The following is a 26,592-nucleotide window of genomic DNA, read 5'->3' as shown; positions in this document are numbered from 1 at the left end:
GGTCGTTTTTTAACGTGGAGAAAAGGTACAAAAATAAAAATTGTCTCAATCGTGAAGGATTTCTCCTCCACCGAAAGAGAACAAGAAATAGAAGTGCTATGACTTTGTACCCATCTCTTACTCCCCCCCCCCTCCCTCGACCTGAACCCACTGGATTACTTCATTTGGTTGTATGTTGAGAATATCACCAACACCAAAACACCAAAGTCAGTCTGCAGCACTGCAGCATCTGAAGAACAGATGGTATTTATTTGCTCCCCCACTGAGCAAATTAGGCACAAGGCCGTTTTTAATGTGAGGTAAAAACCAGCTCCCCTAAAAGTAGGCAAAAAGGGGGCACTCTGGTTACCAAAAATAATAATTGTCCCAGTATAGAGGGTTTCCCCTCCATTGACTGGTACAAATTATCTTAAGTGCAGCATCTGAAGAACAGATGGTATTTATTTGCTCCCCCACTGAGCAAATTAGGCACAAGGCCGTTTTTAATGTGAGGTAAAAACCAGCTCCCCTAAAAGTAGGCAAAAAGGGGGCACTCTGGTTACCAAAAATAATAATTGTCCCAGTATAGAGGGTTTCCCCTCCATTGACTGGTACAAATTATCTTAAGTGCAGCATCTGAAGAACAGATGGTATTTATTTGCTCCCCCACTGAGCAAATTAGGCACAAGGCCGTTTTTAATGTGAGGTAAAAACCAGCTCCCCTAAAAGTAGGCAAAAAGGGGGCACTCTGGTTACCAAAAATAATAATTGTCCCAGTATAGAGGGTTTTTATTTAAATGCTGCCCACATCAGCATTATGTGGCACAAGGCCGGAAAGTGGGAACCCCGCAGGCTCCCCTAAAGGAGGGGCACTCCTGCAATTTTAAAAATTGCCTGAGTAACCCCGTCGGCATTCCCCGGTCGGGGCGCCTCAGGCAGCAAGCAATAAACTTGCCCCACCGGAAAGCCCGGTGGCAAGGCCTGGGAGGGTGGACCTCCTAGGTATTACCCAGGCGGTTCCCAGTATAGAGGGTTTCCCCTCCATTGACTGGTACAAATTATCTTAAGTGCAGCATCTGAAGAACAGATGGTGTTTATTTGCTCCCCCACTGAGCAAATTAGGCACAAGGCCGTTTTTAATGTGAGGTAAAAACCAGCTCCCCTAAAAGGGGTCACTCTGGTTACCAAAAATAATAATTGTCCCAGTATAGAGGGTTTCCCCTCCATTGACTGGTACAAATTATCTTAAGTGCAGCATCTGCCGGAACAGATACTACACTTTGATCTTGTCCCGAAGGCCAATAAATGATTCTTAAATTAGAGCTTGTATTAATGTACAGTATAACCCGTATATAAGAACCCCGGATATAAGAGAGATGTAGGGACCAGAGAAGTCGCTTTTCTCCAAGTTACACTGCAAAATATTCCGTGTTTTCTCTATGTATTTTTGGAATTATATTGAAGCGATTAACTCTCCAGAAAACTTCCAAATTGTATCAGCTAGTTTTATTTGTTTATCTGAGTACATATTTTGTTTTGCAAGAAACAAATCATAAAATCAGTATTTATAATAAAAGTTAAATTGAAATATATTATAAATTATATAATCATCATAATAATGGCGTATTTAAATATTTAATATTGCCGAATATATTTTCCGCAAATATCAGAAAAATTAATATTTGTAAAATAAAAATTGAAAAAGAAATCTTCAAAACGCATTTATACATGCATTAATTAATAGATTGTAAAACCATTTTGAAGGGGGGATTGGCGAATGACACAAGATTAGAAAAGCAGCACAAGATGAAAATTTTGCAAGTTTAAAAGTCTTTGAGTCTATAAAGGAAAAACATAAACAAGTTTGTCAATTTAAAAAATAAATTATACATACATTTAAAAGCAGATAAGGACTCTTTCATGGAATACTTTATCTTTCATTATCCGAGTAATAGGCTACCTTAGGACATATCAAATTGGCGGCGGAGACGAGATGCGAACTCAGTAAAAAAAAAAAAAAAAGAATTCTCAAAGAGTTCATATCCGATTAAGGAAATACTTCTTAAGAAGCGAAAGACAAGTATTCAAAGAATTTTTATATTCTTATTGCCGTTTTTTCTTTGAACTTTCTGAAAAGTTGACGTCATATCATCTTGTGTTGAAAAACAATTCGGTTAATACAATAAAACAAATTGTACTGTGGAAATTGTTTTTCTGTCATAAAGAAATTTTTAAAAGAAGTTGAAGTGTATTTGAAAAAGACGTAAAGGATCTCTGAAAATTTGTAAACTATTGATATAGAGGTATGGTGAATTTTTTTTTTTCTCTTCAAACATTTCTCAAGTGCTGACAATTTTTTTTTTTTTTTTCGTGACGTTATTTGAAAGGGAACATCTTATTTTTTGGAACAAAATTTTGTATACGTTGACTTTAACTTCAGTCGTTTTGGAGTACCTAAAACTATTGTCAGTGACAACGGCACCCAATTTACCAGCAAAGAGTTTGAAGAATTCTGCAAGGCCCTATCCATTGAACATTTAACAACTGCAATATAGCATCCAAAGTCAAACGGCCTCACAGAGATTTGTTGACACGTTCAAAAGAGCTTTAAGAAAACACCAAGGAATGGACACTGAGGAGAAGAGTCTTGAAAATTTTTTGTCTGTATACAGGATCACTCCTAACCCAAACATGAATGCCGGTTTGTCACCAGCTGAACTAATGTTTGCACGGAAAATCAGATCCGTATTTGACAGGATTTTACCAAATACAACCAAGACAACAGCAACGAGAGAAAATCACTCGACAAGGTTCTACGAACCTGGTGACAAAATATTCTTCTTGAATTATAAGACTGGGTAAAGCTTTTGGGAGGAGGGTATGATTATGAAAAGAATTGGGCACATGCTATATTTGGTAAGAAGTAGTAAATTTGACCGTCGCAGGCATATGAATCAGCTAAGACCTTGACACACTAATGACTACATGACTAATGAACAGGCAGAAGAGAATGAACTGCTCTTAGAGGTATTGTATGACTCTTTTAATATTCCTCTACCCATAGCACAACCTACTCCGAGAGTAGTATCTTCTACTTCAGGTCAGAGAGTACCAGTTTCACCACCAGCTCCACCCCCTCAAACGGTATTGAGGAGAAAAAGTACAAGGGTGAAAAGAAAAGTAACCGATTGAGCCCCAGACCTAAAAACAAACGGTATTAAGCAAAATTCTCCAAAGAGAAATTGGCTTGGGGGAGGAGGTGTTATGTGAGGATAGGTAACCAACCGGAAACATTCTACGTAAGGAACCGAGTCACTGGATTTCACCGGACCCGTAAAAAAAAACAGAGACTTCTCCCTGAACATTAACACGCTGTATTTGTCTCTGTGTAAATACATAAACTCCTCTTTCAGTATTCAAACCACAGTGTATATTTATTTATTCCTTTCACAGAATACTTTATCTTTGATTGTCTGAATAATAGGCCACCTTAGGACATATCAGATTTGTGAACAGTTTCTCTGTCTTGTCTTGACTAGATATTAAAATAGTTGGAAGAATTGCTGATTCCTCCAGAACTTAAAAGAACTTTTATGTCAAGTTATCTGACATTTGGAATGTGTCTTGAGTGAATTCAAGACGAAGGAAATTTGAGAGAGAACCAGCTGTTCTGTCTTAACCGGACTTTAAAAGAGTTGAAATATACAACAAATTTGAAGAAATTAATTATCTCGGGATAAAAAGGGCTCACAGAATACGTTGCGGATGGTTTCTAGTTACCTGAAACCAAATTATCAGATTTTGATTCTGAAATGTGAATTTTATTTACTTTCCTCTATAATGGAAATTTACAACAAGATTCTTCATCTAGTGATTGTGCTTATGGAAATACTCCCAAGGAATAACTATAACCGATGAAGCTAACGGAGAATGGACATGTTTAAAACAAGGCGATGAAAACTATTGTTTCTAAAAGAACTCTGACTAAAAAAGGAAATCATGCTCTTTCTGTGAAGGATTAATACAAACTGTGAATTGCTTTCAGTAAGTGAATCTCCCTCTCTCTTTCTTTCTTTCTCTCTCTTTCTCTCTCAGTTCTACTCTTTCAAAAATGTTACTATACAGGGTGGAATGATAAATTTGTCACCCTAAAGAAAACAACACTACAGCTTTATTTTTAAACTTTTATTGAAAAAAATCAATTTTGGTAACTTGATTATGTAGTAGAGCTGACATCTATTCAATGTAGCCGCTTTCAGCCTCAATCACCACCTTGGTACGGGGCCAGAACTGGGAGCATGCCTTTTCCAAAAGCGCCAGTGAGAGCTCAGCGAATACTCAGCGGATGGCGACGATCAGACTGACTTTGGTGTTTTGGTGTTGGTGATATTCTCAACATACAACCAAATGAAGTAATCCAGTGGGTTCAGGTCGAGGGAGGGGGGGGGAGTAAGAGATGGGTACAAAGTCATAGCACTCCTTCTGAAGCTAAGCCTGAGTCTGTTTGGACTTGTGGGCCAGCGCCAAGTCCTGCTGCCACATCTAGGGTCAACCAGGGGCCACCTGATTGCAACAGGGGTTCACCACACATCCAGGTACACTTTGGTGTTGACTTTCAAGCTGACTTCGAAGATGTGATGTGGCCCTCACTTGAAACCACACCAAAGATCATATTCATGGTCAGAAACTTTGTTTACATCACCCTGGGGACATCCCAAAAAAAAAAAGTGATTCTGACAAATGCAATAATAAACGTTGAAAAAATTACTAAAAATAAGTTTTAAAAATCGTTAATGTTGTCTTTTGGGGGGGGGGGGTCAAGTAAGTAGGAACAATACAGTCATTCATTAAAGTGTAGAATAGTTAACAGTCGAGAAATTGTAAACAATAACAAAAATCAGCAAATACCTAATTTTCTTTTTTTTACAAAGGAGTCACCACTAATCACGGTCCATAGGGCAACTGAGGATAAGGGTTAATGAGTGTACAGTGATCAAAGGGAAAATGCCGTAGTAATTGTTAGTAGTGGAAATTTGGTAAATTGGACTATTAAGGGGATGGCTCATCAAGAACTTGGTCACGTTCGACTTGAAGACGACCATATTGTAGTCAGTTGGAAAGCAGGAAAACAGAATGGAGTTCCACAGACGGACAGTTCTAAGAAAAAAATTTGTTCATGGAATCTACATTTAGGTTTATCCACAGATAAAGAGTATGGGAAATTATTGATAGTGGTTGGCGGGGAGGGGACCATAGATTGGAGCTCAGATGAGCACTTGCCATGAAAATAATGATGAAGCAGATCTTAGAATGTGATTTGGGAGATCATTGGGGTAGATCAGGACGGACCCCTAGGGACTCCAGCATTAATACCTTAATACCTTATACCAAAATTCACGTGCTGAAATTGTGGTTACATTCTTTTTATCCCATTTCTTTTAGCTGTCTTTACAACAAGTATCTGGTTGCTTGTCACTCAACCATTGGAGACTTTATTTTTGAAAAATTGTATAAGAAAAATCTATGACTACCACTAACTTTAAATTTAGGAGTGCAACTCGAACATAGGGTTAGTGGTAGAATAAGTCATTTATAACTAATAAACTATATTTAACTATAATTAAGCCTCCCCACCCATTAAGCGGCCATTTGTTTATTTTTTTATTCAGCATGTAAAACCAATTTGAACAACATATTTTGAAATTAGAAAAAACATACTTTTAGCACATTAAAAGTATACAGGTTGGTAGATAATTAAATTCTTCCACTTTTAGTGTGTATATATATTTGTTGTTTTTTGTTGTTTTTTTTACAAATTTCGACTGTTAAATTTTCTACACTTTTACCAAGTGAATAAACACTTCTAAATTAAGGGTAATGTTTAGATTGTATTTTATCTACAGAGACTGGAAAGTCCCCACCCCAATAAAAATGTACTTGTAAATATCGATTTTATAGCAAGTTTAAGAATGGTTAACCAAAAAAAATAGTGAAAAAAACAAAACAAATAGGCTATAAATAATTGTTACGAAAGATAACATTTTTTTTCTTTTATTTTAAACAATATTCTAAATTTCTTTTAATATCGACCTATTGTAATATTAATCTTTCTCCTTATTGAAAATGGATCGCTAAAAGGCATTAATATTGATTTAAATTCAATTTTAGTGATATTTGTTCACTCCGTTGACGATGTTGCGCACGCACGGGTGTATCGCAATATTTTTTTTAAATAGTACTTTGAATTTAAATTCAATTTTAGTGATATTTGTTCACTCCATTGACGACGTCGTGCGTGCACGGGTGTATCGCAATATTTATTTTAAATAGTACTTTTAATTTAAATTCAATTTTAGTGAAAACGAAACAGTTGGAAATGAAAAAAAAACAGTATAAACAGATTAAAAAAAAACAAAAACAAAACAATTTTTATTTACATTATTAACATTATAGAAATAGAACTTTATTATATTACATTACTAGCAGGGGTACCCGGCGTTGCTCGGATGTTTCGAGGTGTGTGCGGTTTTGAGTAAATCAAAACAAAAGAATAAAAAAAATCGTTGCCCGGGTGTTTGTTTCCGGGGTGGGGATTGTTTAATAAATAAAAAGTGATGTTAGGTAAGTAGGAAGGATCAAACCCGGAGTATTGGGGCATAGTTGGAAAATTAAGTGTGAAAAAAAAAAAAAACATGCAATGTTAACAACTCGGCCACCAAGAAAATCCATTTTAGGTGTTTATGAAAAAAAAAAAAAGACTACGGTAGGTCAGCGCGAATGTGAAAATATAATGTGAATTGTCCGGCATGCTAACCACTATGCCACGGAGCACTGCAACTGAGTTTAGTGATTTTAAGTAACTTAACATGAAAGAAGTGAACGGTTGTATTAAATTAAATTTTAATAGAAAAAGGTACACATTCTATAATGAAAAAGATTAGAAACTTCCCATAAGAATTTCCTATCAGAGTTTTAAAACATTGACCTGACAGGAATATGGGTGGAGTGTGGACAATACTTATGAGACTGCCATGCTGATAATTCACAGCAAAAAATAACTATAAATAATAGAAGGGAGAATTGGCTTTCCTATTTGTATAAAGCTCTTGGATACACAATGTTTGATGTTCTACCCTCTGGTGCTAATATATATAGGTTGTGTGGGGAACCTACCCATGAACATCCTACATAAAACTGTCCGTGACTAAAGCAAGAAGAAGCTAAGTTCAGACCAACCACTGCCAAGGTTTGTCCTTGCGACTTATTCATTGTCATGGCAAAACATAATTTTATTGGGAACTGAAGCCTTTTAAATGGAATTGTTGAATCTGATGGAATAATTGGTATTCTAGGAAGAAATGTCAATTCGCCTGTAGCTACACCAGTCAATATGACTGCTTCTATCACATGAGGTTGCATTTGTGTTACACATAATCTTGTTCCATTGCATAGTCGTGGAGCATCAAGGTTTCTGAGTAACACAATTGGACATCCAGATTTCAGTTTTAATTTGTGTGGTGACATACCAGGTAATTGCAAGGAATTTAAAAATTCTGTAGGGTACTGTACAGCATGGTCATTATCTACAGTAGAATCTAGAGAAGTGTAAATTTGTTCCTCACCTGGAATTTCATCAAGCAGTTGGTCATTGATGATGTGTACCATATCATTTTTTGGAGCTAAAATTGCTCTTTCTGTTAGCCATTGAGGATTAGTATAATTTGCAGCTATATTTGGGTAAACTTTGTTACAAAGTTCTGCGAGTGAGGAAACAATTGATCCAATACTTGAAGTAATTACAATTTTACCATGTTTGTCTGTTGGAATTTTGCCATCTCCAATTTGTAGAAGTATGGAAGCAAATTTATCAGCCAATGGGTCACTATTAAGATGGACACGCATGTTTGTAGATAAGGTTAGTCTTGATGTACTTCCACAAATATGACAATTTAATGCAAGCATCGAGCTCATCAGCAGGACTTCCACGTGGAACAATAGGAAGCGTTTGTCGGAAGTCACCAGATAATAAAAGTGTGATGCCACCCATGACAACATCACGTGACTTGAGATCACGCAATGTTTTATCTAGAGCTTCAAATGCTTTTTTATGTGCCATTGTACATTCATCCCATATGATCAAGGAACAATTCTGTAAAATTTTAGCTGAATCTGATCCTCGTTCTATATGGCAAATTGGAATAGAATCTTTTATTAATGATAATGGCAATTTGAATGTGGAGTGAGCTGTTCTACCACCAGGAAGAAGGGTTGCTGCAATACCTGATGATGCCACAGCTACAGCTATTTTTCCTTCTGACCTTACTTTTGCAAGAATTAACTTGGTAACAAATGTCTTTCCTGTTCCTCCTGGTGCATCAAGGAATATAAGGCCACCTTGCTGATCTTCAACAGTATTAACTACAGTTCGAAAAACATGAATTTGCTCACTATTTAGTTTTGCAATACCGTCCCGAACAATTGATGCTTGCTCATGTGGTTGATAGCTAATTTCACATGTCCAAGCAGTAACAATAGGATGTGTATTAGATCTATCAGGTGAGGTAAGACCCAAATCTGTCAGTGTTTTACCATTCATCTTATATGTAATATCTTCAATATGAACCAGAGCAGTATTGAAGATTTTGTCTGTAAAAGTTATACCAGCCCCAGGATGTTGATTGCGTTCCCTAAGGAAATCTTCACTTAATGCTTCTTTGTGTGTATGCCAAAGTCGTGTTGGATAAGATACTGCACAGGTAGTTAACATGATAGCAAACAAATGTCTCAAATTATGTGCCAAGGCAGATGTAGATGCTTCCTGTAATGTAACATCCCAGTGGTTATCATCATCAAGCAGTCCATGTGCAGCACATGCATCTCTGAATGTATTCATGATTTGACCATTAATATTTTTTAGATCATTAAAGTTCTGTGGACCTCTAACATGATGTAGAAGCAGTCTCAAACAGAAGCATTCAAAATGATTTGGATGCACGGTGTATACCCTGCCCAAAACTTCAGTTTTTTTAACACACGGGTAGCCTTGAACTGACCTACCCTGTAAGCGTCGCTTGAATATTTTATTATGAGTGTCCCATGTATAATAAGCGGGAATTTCAGCATACAGAAGTGTACGTGCGAAAGCGTCTGTTTTACACAAATTGAAAAACGCTGTTAAAGTAGTTGGAGGTGGATGTGCAACTCTATCAGCTGCGTTATTTTCAGTGAAGTAAATCCGCTGTCCATTTTCTAGATGCACTGCGAGGTGAATAACTGTGGGATGATGCGCATGTATGTGGAAGTTAAGTATTCTCCAAATGGCTTCATTAGTGGAAATATAACGGCCGGTTTCATATCTCTTAACTTCATCATGAGCATTATTTTCCAATGTGAAGACAGCTTGATCACTGCCTTTATTTACATATTTACAAATGTACTTAATTGATTTTACACTATTACAATATTCGACATTGATATGTGCATTAAAAATCTTACAAAGGGGTTTATTGTATGGTACAACCCATCGGTTGTCTACATGAAACGTTGCATTCCCAGGGAGGGTAACTGTTGTTTCAAAGCCTCCAGCATCAGTAGGCAATCGTCGATATAATGGGTAACCATTTTGATCGGACCGAGTTTCATTTAAAAATTTCTTTGGATATCTCTTACAGCATTTTCCTTCTTTGAGACATGGTGCAGAGCTGTTTAATGTTCCACATGGTCCATGAATCATGTTGTGTCTAATGATATCATGTAAAACTGGATCTGTTACAGCATCAGGAATTTCTGCACTGATAACAGAGTCTATGTCAGAGGATCTCAATTTTTGCTGAAGCCAAACCAGACAATGAGCATGTGGCAATCCTCTTTTCTGCCACTCAACAGTGTACATATATGCTACAACCACTCCGGAAATGTTTCCTTTTGTAAGTAAATCCATAAGGACACGTAGCTTTAGATGAAAAACTCTTGCTATGAGGTCATGCCGATCATGTGGTTGTTGATATGGAAGGAGTTCATTCACAATCTCTGGCCATTTGGGATTGCAAGTAAAAGTTATAAATAAATCAGCAGTTCCATGTTTTCTCACATAGACCAATGCATCTTGTGTGCGTTCATGCATATATCGTGGTCCCCCAGTAAATGTTGCTGGTAGTATGGTCAAACGGCCCACATTTTCAATGTTGCCGTCAATATTTACAGAATCTCTTAAGTGAATGTAATCAGCAACTCTTAGCTCCCTCTGATGAGTTTTAATGTAGATAAGCCTCTCATGCTCTATTTTAGCATACATGTCAACTATGTATTGTTGGAATAGGTTCCTACATTTAATCAGAATATTAAAACTGTCGTCACGGACCATAATTCGGAATGCGTAGAAAGCATTAGCTGATATTTTTTTTCCTATTACTAACTCTTTATTTTGAGGATTTGTCTGCCATACAAAGAAATTATAACCTTCTTGACCTGTCCAATGAATGATTGGGTACTGTAAAGCATCATATGCCCATGTGTTACAGCAATACGCTGTAGTTGATGGTTTCTGCGATGCAAGATGATATCTCGCTGATGAAATTCTTGACCGACTATTACAACAGCAACCTCAGGTGCATCTGGAACATTGAAACAACGTTTATGTTCTTGTCTTGGAGTTTTATCAGCATGTATAACTACTTTGAAATCATCACATGGAGCATGCTCCATAGCCATCTTGAAGTTTTTGATAAAGTTATTTTCTCGGTGAAGCATATTTTGCAAATCAAGAACAATGTCAGACTTTGTTTTGGGAGCATAATTACATCTTGTCGTAGCTTCTTGCTAATCATAATCCATGAAATATATTTGAAGATACTGTGGATTTCCAGTATCAATGGGAAGCAAAGAACCAAGTCTATGAGAAATCTGCCCACAAACTTTAAATGTGGGCATGTAGGCTCCTTCACGTATTTGTTCAGCACCGAAGCTTGTCATACTAAAGCAGTTATTGTAACTCCGGATGTTGTTCAAGAAATGTGTTGAGTTAATTGAATTGTTATCAATAAGTGAGCGTAATGGTTCAGGAGGTATACCTAAATCTGGAAGAATAACTTTTCCACCAGAACAACAGATACCTGGTGATTCCCGATTCCATTTCTTTGCTTTGCATTGTTTGCAAGGTGTCCCATTACTCAATGTGCCAATTTGAACATCTGAGCGTAATTGATAAGTACGTGTAGCCTCATATGTACGTCCTTCGTGCAACCAGAAAGATGATTTAGGAGCAGTTGTGCGTAATGTGTGTCTCTGCATTGCTTCTAATATAGCTTGTCTGTTTTGCGCAACCCTAAGTTCCACATATTTTTTTATATCCGTAGGTTGTGACTGGTCCGCCTCATATAAGTCTGGGTCAAAAGTAACTTGATGTGACCCATAGTCCTGATTTGCATTTTCGTTCAAGGAAGTACCAGAAGTGTCTTCCTGAGACTGTTCATAATGTTCCCATTGTCGACTTCTTTTTCTGGTTGCTGTTGTATTACGACTAAGGGAAGTCTTTTTTGGTGGCATATTTTATAAAAGATTGTAATGTGTAAAAAGTGAAAAATTGTTATATACTCAACTAATGAGCTCTATGGTCTTGATTTTTGACTTTTGATGTTTGATTGCCTTTTCAACTGAAAAAGAAGAAACTGACAGAATTAAGTTTATGTTTTTATTCCCCCCCCCTCTTCTACCGCCGAAAGAAATAAATTCAACGTTTCCATTAATGAACGAAATGTATGAGTCTACCACATTATGAATCGATGTAGATAATATATGAGGGGAGTAAAGTTTATGTAAATGCAAACTGTTATTATATGCTGTGTTCGATTGTTAGGAGAGAGAAAAGAGAAGAGGAGGAACCAAGAAGACATTCTGCAGATACTTGACTTTGTGTTGGTTTTAAGCTATTTTGGCGCTTGGCGTGCGGTTACTAACAATGGACAGATTCGACATTCGCTTAATACCCGAGTTCGACGGATCTACCACTGGACCGGCTGTCGTTGAATGGATTGAAAAGGCAGAGAAAATCTGTAAACTGTGCAAAATTAAAGAACCAGCCACAGTTATCCCTTTGAGGCTAACCGGAGGGGCCTATGCAGTCTACCAACAACTCGGGGATGAACCAGACTGGGATGAAATCAAGCAGAGCCTGTATACAGCGTTTGGTACAGATCCATTTGTTGCGTGGCAACAGTTCACGAGCCGGACACTTCAACCCAAGGAAACAGTCGACGTGTACCTAGCCGACCTGCGAAAATTATCTGTACCGTTTGGTGGGGTCAACGATAAAATATTAAGCTGTGCTTTTTTGGTAGGCCTACCCGAGGAGGTCAGTAAACTGTTGCGGGCATCATCAAGAATCGATGAATTGTCAACTGATGAGTTATTGGCCCGAGCTCGAAACATCTGTAAGGAACAGGAACCAATTGCAGCAGCAGCTCGTTTTCGACATGGAGGCAATGTGGACTCTCTTCCAGATAGTAATAAGCATGCCACCCCAGTGTGCTATAAATGTGGGGAGGCCAATCATTTTGCTAAAGAGTGCCGGAGTGATAGGAGAGGTGTATATCCACAATCAAAGAGACCAGTGCAATGCTATCGCTGCAATAAGTTTGGGCACATATCTCGTAACTGTTCGGGAAACGAAGTTGGGGGCAAGGTACTATCGCTACCCTTGCCCCCTGCCAACCAATAAACACAGGATTGCCTGTCATTAGCGTTAAACTTGATGATGTGCAGTGTTCAGCACTTATAGACACGGGGTGTTCCCGGTCTATAGTTAGTGCCCATTGCTGTCCGGTGTGGCGGAGGAACCCAGTTGGCGTTATGACCATTAATGGCTTATCACGGGTATGTTGTGGTGAAGGGACAGTCACAATCTGCACTGAGAAGGGTGACACAGCTAAAGTTGACGTTCTGGTGATGCAGGAGAAACCCCTTGGCTACGACATGTTGCTTGGAATTGATGCAATACAAGCACTAGGAGGCGTTACAATCACAGCAGCTAGAGGTATCAGGCTTGGAGAAGGGAAAGACGTCTGTGCAGCCATGTCGATTGAAGAAAAGGACTTCTGTGCTACATTTGATGACAACGAAAGGGTGTGGACTGCAAAGTGGAAATGGGCCATGGGCCAGGAACCAGATCGGCTGTGCAACACGATTCCAGAGTATGCAGTTTCTACCAAGAATAGGGCCGCATATGAAGAAGAACTTCAGATGTGGATTGACAACGGTTGGTTAATACCATACCCACAGGAACGTCTGGGACCACCCAAGGGATTAATTCCGCTCATGGCTGTTGAACAACCTACCAAAGAAAAAATTCGTCCCGTAATGGATTACCGAGAGTTGAATCGGCATGTTGATGCGTTTACCGGAAACGCAGATGTGTGCGCTGCTAAACTGAGAGAGTGGCGTCAAAAAGGGAGCAATGTAGCACTTCTGGATCTAAAGAGGGCCTACCTGCAGATACGTGTCCATGAGTCATTATGGCCGTTTCAGACAGTACTACTCAAGGGAAAACTATATTGTTTGACACGTTTGGGTTTTGGCCTAAACGTAGCACCCTTGATTATGACAACCATTATTAAAACTGTTTTGATGCAGGATGAGACCACAGCAAAAGCTGCTTCAGCCTACATAGATGACATCTATGTTAATGAGGACATAATGTCTGCGGATGCAGTTCGAATAAAACTGAAAGCGTTTGGGTTAATAAGCAAAGACCCTAAGCGCCTAAAGGATGGAGTGCCCGTGCTAGGCCTCGAGGTCTGGGAGGAGGGCAATACGTTGCGATGGAAACGAGGGAGCCCACTTCCAAAGTTACCCAATGTATTAACAAGACGTACTGTGTTTTCTATCTGTGGTAAATTGGTAGGACATCTACCTGTCTGTGGATGGCTCCGATCGGCAACAGGAGTGGTGAAAAGACGAGTGACTACAGTAACAAAAGGATGGGACGATGTTGCGGATGATGATTCTCTCCAACAAATGATGGCTGAAATGTTGTCCAGAGTGCATAGGAATGACCCTGCCCGGGGTGAGTGGCAAGTGTCTGGAAACGAACTAAATGCATGGGTTGACGCAAGTTCGTTGGCTACAGGTGTCGTGTTGGAGCAACTAGGTGTTGTTGTGGAAGATGCATGCTGGCTTCGTCCGAAAAATGATGCCCAACATATAAATTTGGCAGAACTTGATGCCACGTTAAAAGGTCTTAATCTCGCATTACAATGGCAGACTAATGTTGTGCATCTCCACACTGACTCATTGTGTGTTTACCATTGGTTAACCGACACCTTGACTGGAAAGGCTCGAGTTAAGACTAGAGCTGCAAGTGAAATGCTAGTACGAAGGAGACTAGCAATAATTAAGCGTCTAGTTGACGAATACAGCTTGCAGGTAGACATTACGTTAGTCTCGTCGATGCAGAATTTGGCTGATAGCTTGACTCGAGTACCAAAGAGGTGGATCGATGCAATGAGGCAGGGATCCGATCTTCAACAACAAACATGCGCGACTGTAACGGATCAATTAACACCTGACCAGATCCGTATGATACACCAGCAGATTGGACATCCTGGAATTCAGAGGACTGCATATTTTGTCCGAAGAGTATGCCCTGCAACTACAAAAGCATCAGTGAAAGCAGCCATACGTTCATGTGAAGAGTGTCAGAGAATTGATCCGGCACCATCCCAATGGCAAAAAGGGAAGCTCGAGGTGGAGGGCAACTGGCAGCGAGTAGGGATGGACATAACACATTATGGGGGCAAACATTTTTTGACCATGACGGATTGTGGCCCGACGCGTTTCACAATATGGCGCCTGTTGACACGACAGGATGCAGCCAGCATTATACAACAGTTGAGAGCCGTCTTTTTTGAACGTGGTGCCCCGATTGAAATTCTGACTGATAATGCCGCCACATTTCGATGTCAAGAATTTCAGAAATTCGTGCACGAATGGGGGATTAAAATGCATTATCGGTGTGCATATTATCCCGAGGGTAATGGTATAGCAGAACGGTGTCACCGCACCATCAAAAGAATTGCAGCCAGGACGCAGTGCTCTATTCCAGAAGCTGTGTACTGGTATAATATAACACCCAAGGACAATGCAACACCAGCAACTGCACCAGCCAATGGGATTTACCAATATGAACAGCGTGTGAAAGGAGTTGATGCCATACCATCAGTGGTGAGTGTTGTCAATACACCATATCAGGTGGGAGACCTTGTTTGGATAAAACCCCCAAATGCTGGGTGCACTACGAAATTTTTCCGGGGAAAAATAGATGAAATCATAAGTCCTCAGACCATGTTGATTGGTGGCATACCACGTCACGTAAAAGATATCCGCCCTTGTTATACCTCTTCTGATTCTGAGGACGATGAGGAGGATCACACACCGTTCAGAGATGATCCTGATCACTTACTGCCCCTTCAGGTGAGCATAGAAACACCACCAACAGAACCAGATCAGGGAATGATGGGACATACTGATGACAATAGTGAGGAGAGCGATGGACACAAGGAAGTAATGCCTCATCGAAATACTCGACAGAGACGAATACTGCCCACCCCCCGTGATTGCGAAACCCAGCGAGAAGGGATGATGGAGCATACCGAGGAGATGACGCCTCCGATTCTTCGGAGAAGTACCCGACAAAGACGGATACTGCCCCCCTGCCCTGATTGTGAGACACCGCCTATGGAACCACGAGACGGGATAATGGAACAGACTGGTAGTAATGATGGTGGTAATGAAGAAAACAGCAATGAGGAAGTGCTTCTTCGAAGGAGTACCCGCCAACGACGATTGCCCGCATGTCCTGTTTGTGATCATGAGATCAGGGGGGAGTGTGGAGAAATGCGTGACTTACCTGGATAGACCACGTGCGGGTCGGTCACCGAAAATAAATAAAAAGAAAGAAAAGAAACGGTCAAGACTCTTATTTATAGAGTAGTGATCACGTGAGTTAGAAGAATATGCAAATAGAGGTGAACGATTTTGCGATATAAAAAGCCTGTGTTGTTAAGAGGAGGACGAGACTGTTGGCAGAAGTCAGTGCTGTCAGACGTGCTTTAGAGTTTTGTTATTATATGCTGTGTTCGATTGTTAGGAGAGAGAAAAGAGAAGAGGAGGAACCAAGAAGACATGTAGCAGACACAAATGGACCCCTTTTCTTCTCGCGCATTCGCTTCCTCTGAGTGAGTGATGAGGCGCTAGACTGTCCAATCTGAGGACTTGCGCACGAATACAAATTGACCCCTAGGGACCAGACAGCTTCCGGTCCCAGAAGAAAACTCTCTCTTACGCTACCAGCCTTCGTCGGTGCTAGACGCCTGTTCTCTTCGCTGCTCCTACTAAAGGTATTGACGACAGCCGCGGGTTGTAACTACCTCGTAAGGCAGTGGAGACCCGACTCTACTTTCTTCCTTCAGTACGCTTTGCAAATAAACCTTTCCCTTGTTAAGTTGAAGAAGTTGTTTGTCATTGTTCATAGAATTGTGTTATTTTATTTTATTAGGGAAATTCCCTAAAATGGTGACTCCGTCGTGATAACACATTTCCGAACAGACACTTCTTTCGCTTTTTAACAGGGTAAGGCGCGCATTTTAAAAACCAGCACATGGTTTCCAACCACACTCATAAACAGACAACGGATTCGGGAGAGCACATTTAAAACTTAAAAAAAAAAAAAAGACGTTATTTCCCTCTCTTCCTTATCGTTTTTTTTCCCGTTATATATATATATATATATATATATATATATATTATAAACTAAGGAGCATAAAAAAAAAAAAAAAAAAAAAAACAAAGAAAAAACACCCTTTTCTTTCACAACGGCGGGCTACACATAAAAAAAAGAACGCCAACCTACAAAAAGAGGTGACACTTTCTTGGTGTACGAAAAAGAAAAAACTCGACAAAAAAAAAAAAAAAAAAAAAAAAAAAAAAGAACTTTCACGAAGTTTTTCCGCATTAGCACTCTTCGGCCAAAATGTAAGTACTTAAAGAGTTCATTTATCTTCAGGTTCACACACATTTATAAAAAAAAAAAAAAAAAAAAAAAAAAAAACCCATATTGTCCACATTTTTTTTTGCTTCACGGCTCTTCCTGATATAATTTTGTTTTAGCTTTATTTCATGGTAATTTTGTTTCTTTCTTCTCCTCCCCCATTAGCCTGTTAAATTTTTTTTTTTTTGTATTGTCTCTGTTTAAAGATTTTCTCCATATTTCTCCTTTCTTCTCCACGTGGTCCATATTCGGCGTCCTTTCAGATTTCGGATACATTATATATATATATTTTTTTTTAAAATATTTGGTATCTACTTTCGGTAGTGACGATGACAACGTTGCCTGCCTTCGCTGGGGACGTCCGGGTCTGGTTTGCTCAACCCGAGTCTTATTTTGCGGCGAACAACGTGTCAGAGCAAACGAAGCTGCACATTTTATTCAGTGCCTTCCCCGCGTCATTGACTCCTGCGGTCAAGGACTTAATAACGGACACCCCGTTAAACTCCACTTACGATAGCATAAAACGGGAGGTGCTACTACGGACGTCCGTGTCGGCGGAAAAGCGTTTTCAAACGCTGGTCCATGACGAGCACTTAGGTGACCGCAGGCCGACGGAACTACTCCGTAGAATGAGGGAACTGGCAGAGGACGTCCCTCCTGACAGTGCCTTAATTAAGCAGCTCTTTTTCTCAAGGCTGCCGGCGCAGGTAAAGGCCATACTTGCGCCAATGTTTGAAAAACACACCGTCGATGTAGTAGCAGCATCGGCGGACAAGGTCATGGACTTTGTGAGGGGGCCTACCACCGCGGCGATTCCACAACAGCCTGCTGAGGTACCCGCAGGCACCGCAAATGTAAGACAGGATGCTACATCGGTGGCTATACTAACGGCCATCGAACGCCTCACTAGAGAGGTGAGCAAGCTCAATATGGGCAGGTCGCACTCACCCAGACGCCGCTACAAAAGCCGCTCATCTTCCCCGCACCACCGTCGCCGTGCAAACATGCCGGGACTATGTTTTTATCATAGTCGCTATGGCGCTGAAGCACGGAATTGTAAAATGCCCTGCACTTTTAACAACCAGGGAAACTAAATTGTGGAAAGACGAGCACGGCAAACTTTCCACAAAATGCAAATAACCGTGCCTATTTCGTCACTGACGTAAAATCTCAAGCACGTTGCTTGGTAGACACTGGCGCTGTTTGTAGTATATGGCCACTTAGGCTACTTAAAGAAAGGCCACCAGTGTCATTGATAACACTGCAAGCGGTGAACCATTCACCTATCCCCACGTACGGTCAAATTTCACGTTCTCTGGACTTGAATTTACGGAGAGACTTTACGTGGGTTTTCACTGTAGCAGATCTACCGTACCCCATACTAGGCGCGGATTTCTTGCATAATTTTAATTTAATGGTCGACATGCGCAGACGCCGGCTGATAGACGCTAGCACGGAACTTTCCGTCCCTGGCTCGTTATCTAATGCCCCATCTATCAGCCCGGTATTTTTCATTGCCGCTGCAAATGACCCATACCATGAGGTGCTACACTCCTACCCGGAGTTAACCAATTTAAATTTTGTGGTGAGCAAACCCACGCACACCACAAAACATCATATTGAGACCACAGGTGCTCCTGTGTTCTCACGCCCTCGTCGCCTTCCTGTGGATAAACTTAAAGCAGCGAAGGCAGAATTTAATCATATGCTACAGTTGGGAATTATACGCCCCTCGTCCAGTCCTTGGGCTTCCCCTCTGCATATGGTTCCAAAACGAGACGGAGATTGGCGTCCAACTGGGGACTATAGACGACTCAATGCCATGACGGTACCTGATCGTTACCCAATCCCGCATATTCAGGACTTCGCTTCCTCTCTGCATGGCTGTAAGACTTTCTCTAAGCTAGATCTGGTTAAGGCTTACCATCAGATCCCGGTGAATCCGGCCGACATACCCAAGACTGCGGTTACAACCCCATTTGGAGCGTTTGAATTTCTTACTATGCCTTTCGGCCTACGTAACGCTGCCAGTACTTTTCAGCGCTTTATGGATGAAGTAGTGCGTGATTTAGATTTCGTCTATAACTATATAGATGACATTCTCGTGGCTAGTGCCTCACCTGAGGAACACGTCACTCACCTCCGCCTACTTTTTGAACGGTTTCAGCAATACCAAGTGAGGATTAACCCTGGTAAGTGCGTTTTCGGTGTTACGTCACTAGTTTTCCTGGGCCACATTATCAGCCCAGACGGTATATCTCCGTTGCCGGAAAAGGTGAAGGCTCTACAAGACCTTCAACCGCCCACTTCACTTCGCCAACTTAGGCACTTCCTTGGTCTGTTGAATTACTACAGACGCTTTATCCCACGCTGTGCGGATCTCTTAGCTCCTCTTTCCGACCTGTTACGTAACAGGAAGAAGAAAAACGAGCAGATCTCACTTAATGAGATCCAACTTAGAGCATTTGCTGAAGTGAAAAATAAACTAGCGACGACATCTTTGCTGGCACATCCTGTACCCGATGCCCAGTTTTCACTGGTCGTTGATGCATCGGGCACAGCTGTAGGTGCAGTGCTGCAACAGCAGCACCAACAACAGTTACAACCTCTAGCATACTTTTCGCGACAGCTGAAACCGGCCGAACAACGTTACAGCACGTTTGGCCGCGAACTACTGGCAATGTACCTCGCAGTGAAACACTTCCAACATTCACTCGAGGGCCGACAATTTGTGATCTACACCGATCACCGTCCGCTTACATACGCACTGCGTGCTAAGCCGGACAAATATTCTCCCCGCGAAACACGTCATTTGGACTTTGTTTCGCAGTTTACTAGTGATATCCGACATATCGCGGGTGAGCAGAACGCAGCAGCAGACGCATTGTCTCGCCTGCCAATCAATTCTCTGTCCTCACCATCGGATATCGATTTGCAACAGATGGCCTTGGACCAGCCAAGTCTGGACACGTTGGATCCATCGTCACCTGAATTCGGGACTTGCAAATTCGCATATCTGCCCGTGCCTACTTCTGACACGCAGATCATCTGTGACACCTCAACGGATTCACCTCGACCATTCGTTCCAACGACCCACCGTAGAGTTGTTTTCGACACTCTACACAACCTGGCACACCCCGGACGCAAAGCCACAGTAAAGCTGATTACAGCTAGATTTTTCTGGCCTAACATGAGGCGTGACATCATTGCTTGGTCACGTTCCTGTGTATCCTGCCAAAAATCAAAGGTGCACGAGCATATCCGCGCACCCCTTGGAACATTCAGCACCCCAGACGCTCGGTTTAGCCATGTTCACATTGACTTGGTTGGACCATGGCCGGTCAGTCAGGGATTCACTTATCTCCTGACCTGCATTGACCGTTTCACACGGTGGCGAGAAGCCATCCCACTTAGTGACATTTCGGCTGAATCTGTAGCGCGAGCCCTTATATCAGGCTGGATATCGCGCTACGGAGTTCCCACTACAATCACCACTGATCGTGGTGCACAATTCGAATCCCACCTATTCCGGGAACTGTCCAAGATCCTCGGGATCACTCGCATTCGGACAACAAGCTATCACCCTGCTTCAAATGGGATGATAGAACGCTTCCATCGCCAATTGAAAGCTGCATTACGCGCTTACCCTGATCAACAGCGATGTAGCGAGTACATACCGGTCATCCTTCTTGGCTGTCGGGCATCAATCAAGGAGGACCTGGGATATTCCGCAGCCGAACTGGTCTATGGAGCACCTCTATCGTTGCCAGGTCAGATGCTGACCCCGATAGAGGATATATCAACTGCCACAGCTCTATATGTCAACAGACTACGAGCTTATCTCAGTAAGCTACCGCCGATGCACCCTAGGGAACAGACCATTAAATCTTTGGTTCCGAAGGACATAGCGACATGGACTCACGTGTTCCTTAGAAAGGACGCAGTAAAAGCCCCCCTAACTCCACCTTACACTGGCCCTTATCGCGTGCTTTCACGCACTGATAAAACTTTTATCCTAGACATTAGTGGTAAAAAAGAGACAGTATCGGTAGATAGGGTAAAAAGAGCCTTTCTGGACACATTAACACCTGAGCCACACATTCCTCCAACATACACACAGCATAATCATACACCTGAGGTAAATGTTCCACGTGAGAACAATTATGTGACCACTACACGTAGTGGTCGACGGGTACATTGGCCGAAGAGACTTTGCAAAACAGTGTATTTCTGTTGAAAAAGAACATTTTTTCTTCTCTCCTTTTTAGAGCAGAACGTTTTCTGCAAATATTCCAACTTTTCACAGAAAAGTAAGAACATTTTTTTTTCTGCAAGAAAATAACCTAAAGAGACGGACATTTCTTATTGTATTTTTCTTTCTGCTATTTGTTATGCTACCTTTCTCTCTGTCGGCTTTCAGCCTAAGCAGGGGGTTATGTAGCAGACACAAATGGACCCCTTTTCTTCTCGCGCATTCGCTTCCTCTGAGTGAGTGATGAGGCGCTAGACTGTCCAATCTGAGGACTTGCGCACGAATACAAATTGACCCCTAGGGACCAGACAGCTTCCGGTCCCAGAAGAAAACTCTCTCTTACGCTACCAGCCTTCGTCGGTGCTAGACGCCTGTTCTCTTCGCTGCTCCTACTAAAGGTATTGACGACAGCCGCGGGTTGTAACTACCTCGTAAGGCAGTGGAGACCCGACTCTACTTTCTTCCTTCAGTACGCTTTGCAAATAAACCTTTCCCTTGTTAAGTTGAAGAAGTTGTTTGTCATTGTTCATAGAATTGTGTTATTTTATTTTATTAGGGAAATTCCCTAAAGACATTCTGCAGATACTTGACTTTGTGTTGGTTTTACAAACATCGGACTGTATTTTGCAAACGAAATAAACGGGTAATGATGTATATTTATTTGTTATTTATTGCGGACAAAAAGTGGAAATAATCATAGTTCTTGTAGTGGTCAATTTTTGTAAAAAAAAAAAAAAACATTGCTGTGGATGTTTCCAATACCCCGGGGAAGTTATAATCGCCCCCCCCCCCCGGCAAACAGAAGGACCCAAATATGTAAACTGTGCCAAACTGGGTGGGCAAAAATGAGGCACTTAGTTGTGCAAGCTGATTTATCCTAAATTTTTTGTAGGTTTCCTATGAGTTTTCTATTGTATTCGAAAGAGTAAGGAGTAAACTTAATGTGCCAAAGGGGAAAAAAAGTTTTCTGGGTCTATTTCCGAGTTAATTAGTAAAGTGAAGTGCTAGCAGTATCAGAATTTTTGTAGGAGTTTTTGACACACCTAACACGAAACTGCGAATACAATATATAAATCTCGTAATTTCTCTGTTAAAAGTGGGTTATTTATTTTCTTTATGGATTATACTTCCAAAATAAACTATTACAGTTGTTTTAAAAGTAATAGAAATTTTTTTTTTTATTTGTTTAAAACAGTAATGAATGTTCCGAACTCAATATTTTTCAATATTTAAACTTTAAAAATCTATCAAAATTTTTCTAATTTTCAGGGTCAATGTGAAATTTTATTCATTCCGAATATAATATTTTAGACAAACGTTTTTTTTTAAATTCACGCCCCCCCCCCAAGTGTCACCCATTTTGAAATGTCTAATAAAAAGTAAATAATTAATTTATGTCGGGGAGTTTTATATATCACAAATTGAAGAAAAGCCGAAAAAAATCGCTTTTTAGAAATTTACGTGTAAAGTTAAGAAAAAAAAAAGACTTTTTTTTGATTTTTTTTTTCGAGGAGTTATAAGGGGTGGAATTATTCACTATTTTCACGAAATTTCTGACACTGCTAGCGAAGTGCTAAGACATTGTAAAAAAAAACACCTAGTTAGTACAAAACATATTGGCGTTCGGGAAAAACAACAAAGTAAAATTTCGTACCTGACGCAATGAAAAATGTGTGTTAAAATCATTGGTAGAGGTTCCCCCCCCCCCAAAAAAAAAGGAAGTAAAGAAAGAACGAAATAAGAAGTGGAGAAAGATAGGTTCTACTGCAAACCGGAAATAATAAAAATGCAAGAACATTGAATAACCCCAAGAATCGTACGCTTAAAAATGTAAGTCTGTGTATTTCATGTTTCTTCCCATTCGAATGTCGTCTGCTGACATTCAGATAGGCTTTGTATCAATGGTTTAACTAAACTTCCACCAATGGAAAAAAAGTAAGAAATTGCATAAAAAGTAATAAATAAATAAATAAATAAATAAATAACCACTGATGTAATAAGTCACCCGTCCCCTGAGTATGAATTCCGAAAGTAGTGGAAAGATAGCATAATATAAAAGAAAAAAAAAAAAAAGAAGTCGTAATTATCGTCTGACAGCGATCGCCCGATCCATGGCTAACGTGTAGTAAGGTAAACCGGCCCCAAGAAAAAAAACATAAAAGTTACTACATGTACGTGAATATCGCCGCATATATAACTCTATTTACCTGAATGTCGTCTGGTAAGTGGTACGGTGAAAAAGTAAAGGAACGTGGGACAATTAGAGTTGGAAACACAAGTAAGAGTGATAGAGTGTAAGTAAAACCTGGAATATCAGGTTGTATCGTTTCGTTCAGTTTCGTTTCGTTTCGTTTCGTTTCGGTTATACAATTCAAGATAACGTATAGCGTTTAGTTTGTGTTTATGTTTATGGAAAGAAAGAGAAACATAGGGAAGAAACCCCACCACCGTCACCCAAATAGCGAAAAAGACAACGTAAGGTAAGAAAGAAAGAAAGAAAGAAAGAAAGAAAGAAGGAAGGAAAGGAAAGAAAAGATCCAAACGGAAGTTTTGTTTGTGTAATTAAGTTTGGTGCGTCTCACGTAAATGTCAGTTCAGGTTTTCACACGCGGGTTATAACGAAATCGAAGTTGGTGCGTCTCACGTAAATGTCAGTTCAGGTTTTCACACGCGGGTTATAACGAAATCGAAGTAATGTAATTGTGAATTCAATTCCAGGTAACGGATTGTGTTCTGTTTAAAACTAATGGTAATAAAATAAATGCTTTATAATTTGTGTTTATGTTTTATGCTAACCTATGGCAAAGTAAGCGTGCTTCGTTTCAGCGTAAGTCCAGTCCAGTTTTTAGATAAATTCTAACCGGTGTTCGGTTTTTAATGTCTCCTGTGAACGGTCAGGAACGGTGTAAGTGAGTCGCGGTGGAAGGATGAATTTTGTAGAGAGAGTTTACTTTACTACCTCCATTAAATATAACCGATTTTTACAGTGGACTCTCACCAGACAGAATATAGGAAACTCCGAGCAGCGAGGTTCTGGATATGTAATAAGCCTATAACATACGGCAGATGTCGTGATTCAGATTGTGACCGATACGGCTGCACCAAATGTAAGCAGGTGCAGTCCTATAAAGGTCGAAGTCGGAGGGGAAAAAATGAGTTCATTTTATTTATATATATATATATATATATATATATATATAGAAGATAGATAGATAGATAGAATAGATAGATAGAATAGATATAGATATATAGATAGATAGAAGAGAAGAAGAGAAGAGAAGAAGAGAAGAAGAGATATAGAGAAGAATATAGAGAAGAGAAGAGAAGAAGAATAGAGAAGATTAGATTTAAAATATTAACAACTCCATTTTATTTCAGTATTTAATTTGTGTATTTCTGTTTTATTAAATGCTAGCCTTTTTTTTTCTTTTTTTTTTCCTCGTACATATGTTTATTTATCCACCGAGTTGATAGCAAAAATTACGAATTATACTCATTTTTAGTTCGTGTGAGGGGAATCTATCACCATACTTTCCCTTAAACACGTCCGTTGGACTTTTATTAAGTACAATACTTAATAGTTTTTTTTTTGTTTTTTTTGTTTTTTTAATGGAGAGTAGAAAACGCATTGTGGATGCGTTATCGGCAGCTCCTGTTACTCTCGCTTCTTCTTATTTGTCCCTCAGTCCTCATTTTTTTAAATGAGTGATTTTTCGGACAAAGGGAGAAGAAAAAGCTGTTTTCTAGGTTGGCAGTATTTTTGCGAACAGTTGGCTGAGATGGCGGAAATTTTCTGTTTCTATGTCTATCCTTGTAGCCATGTCACTAGTAAGGGTGCTGGAGGTAAACGTTTTGTCTGGGCTGACGTTATCCGCCTGATAGTCAGGGACCCGAACCTTGGATTAACCACTAAGGAGGCTGTCCTATCAGCAGGTGCAAAGTACTGGGGCTGCTGTATTGCCATTTGGTGAATGGATTCTGGACCATGCAGTAGCTTCTGGTGGGGCCTCTCGATGCCATACTAGTGGGTAATTGTTACGGCTTTACCTTATCATTAACTACAAATAAAAAAAAATAAAAAATTCTTCGTTTCTTTTTCTCTCTTAATTTCCCCTCTCTGTCCTGCTCTAAGTAAATCTGTCGACCTAGTCCACAAATTCCAAAATTTCATCATGACAAGTTTCAAGAAAAAATACACGATTAAACCCGGTTCCCCAACTTCCAACGTAGACCCCTACTACCATGTCTCCTTCTCCAACATCAGGGGTCTTCGTTCTAACCTTCCAGAGGTTGAAACCCAATTACAGGAGACTAAACCAGACCTTTTATTTTTAAGTGAAACTGGCATTGGACAGGCTATTTCCCTAGATGAGTTTGCAATTTCAGGATACTCTAACTTAACTTCTAAATCTGACCCCCAAGATCGCCATGGGCATGGAATATGTGCCTATATTAAAGATAGCTTTCCATGTGGGAGGGACATCTCCAGGGAAGATCCTAACTTACCCTATATGTGCTTCCGGGTTGCTTTAGCTCACACTACTGCATTTATATTTACTCTCTATCGCCCCCACAACAGTGGAGTTACTATCTTTCAAAGCATATCTGAGAAAATTGACCAAGTCCTTTCTACTTATCCTTCAGCTAACATTCACGTATGTGGAGACTTCAATGTTCACAACGTTGAATGGTTGACCCACTCAAACAAGACCGATGATGAGGGGAGGTTCTGTCATGATTTCTCCATTGCCTATGACCTCACTCAGATTGTTCAGGAACCTACCCGTGTGCCCGATAATGATGGCCAGTATGCGAGCCTACTAGACCTTTTTCTCACAACTTGCCCTGAACTATGTTCAGTTTCTGTTCTGTCGCCTCTTGGATCTTCCGACCACTCTGTTGTATCAATTAAGATAAAAATGAAATGTAATAAGTCCCCAGATGTACCTCTTCATCGTACAGTATATCGATACACTAAGGCTGACTGGGATAGCTTCCGTACATTTATATCTGATCTACCTCTGCATTCCATGTTTAAAAAGGATGTGTCCTCTATAGTATTAGACCTAACTGAATGGTTAATTGTAGGTATTGACCATTTCATACCATCTAAAAAGTTTCAGAAAAAACCTAACAGCCAGCCATGGTTCTCTCCAGAATGTGCTGCTGCCATTGCGCACAGAAATCACTTTTTCCACTGCTTCAAACGTAATAGATGTATGGAAACTAAAGCCGTTTTCAGGACTGCCAGCAACCATTGTAAGAAAGTAATAAGGAACGCAAGAGAGTTGTATGCTCAATCTGTTAAGTCCAAAGTAGC

General features: G+C 40.3%; 3 protein-coding genes across 5 annotated transcripts in view; 1 reads left to right on the top strand and 2 right to left on the bottom strand.

The window, feature by feature from the left end:
- The window catches only part of LOC145242429 (tryptophan--tRNA ligase, cytoplasmic-like), a 276,721-nt gene extending 253,675 nt beyond the window's left edge, over positions 1–23,046 (bottom strand). The window contains exon 1 of the mRNA XM_080105485.1: positions 22,927–23,046. The gene's annotated coding sequence lies outside the window, so the exon portion shown is untranslated. The remainder of the gene's footprint in view (positions 1–22,926) is intronic.
- The window catches only part of LOC145242427 (WD repeat-containing protein 25-like), a 357,383-nt gene continuing 331,446 nt past the window's right edge, over positions 656–26,592 (top strand). For 2 of the 3 annotated variants that reach the window (XM_080105483.1, XM_080105478.1), the window contains exon 1: positions 23,667–23,752. The gene's annotated coding sequence lies outside the window, so the exon portion shown is untranslated. Of the gene's footprint in view, positions 4,024–23,666; positions 23,753–26,592 lie in introns of those variants that run through there. The other variant, XM_080105479.1, reaches the window with a different exon arrangement.
- On the bottom strand, positions 6,406–23,571 carry LOC145242426 (uncharacterized). Its single transcript, XM_080105474.1, has 2 exons — positions 23,480–23,571; positions 6,406–11,630 (listed from the first exon to the last, which is right to left on the bottom strand). The coding sequence occupies exon 2, from the start codon at positions 10,340–10,342 to the stop codon at positions 7,865–7,867; it is 2,478 nt and encodes an 825-aa protein (XP_079961600.1). The 5' UTR covers positions 10,343–11,630; positions 23,480–23,571; the 3' UTR covers positions 6,406–7,864.

This window comes from Euprymna scolopes, chromosome 21 (assembly GCF_053919585.1).
Source record: "Euprymna scolopes isolate OS-2025 chromosome 21, ASM5391958v1, whole genome shotgun sequence".
Classification (NCBI taxonomy): domain Eukaryota; kingdom Metazoa; phylum Mollusca; class Cephalopoda; order Sepiida; family Sepiolidae; genus Euprymna; species Euprymna scolopes.
The sequence above is the reverse complement of the archived record's forward strand: the minus strand, read 5'-3'. Positions and strand labels throughout refer to the sequence as shown.

Coding starts and splice junctions, on each gene's coding strand:
- LOC145242426 (XM_080105474.1), bottom strand. CDS start 10,342: ATGGTCCGTGACGACAGTTTTAATATTCTGATTAAATGTAGGAACCTA.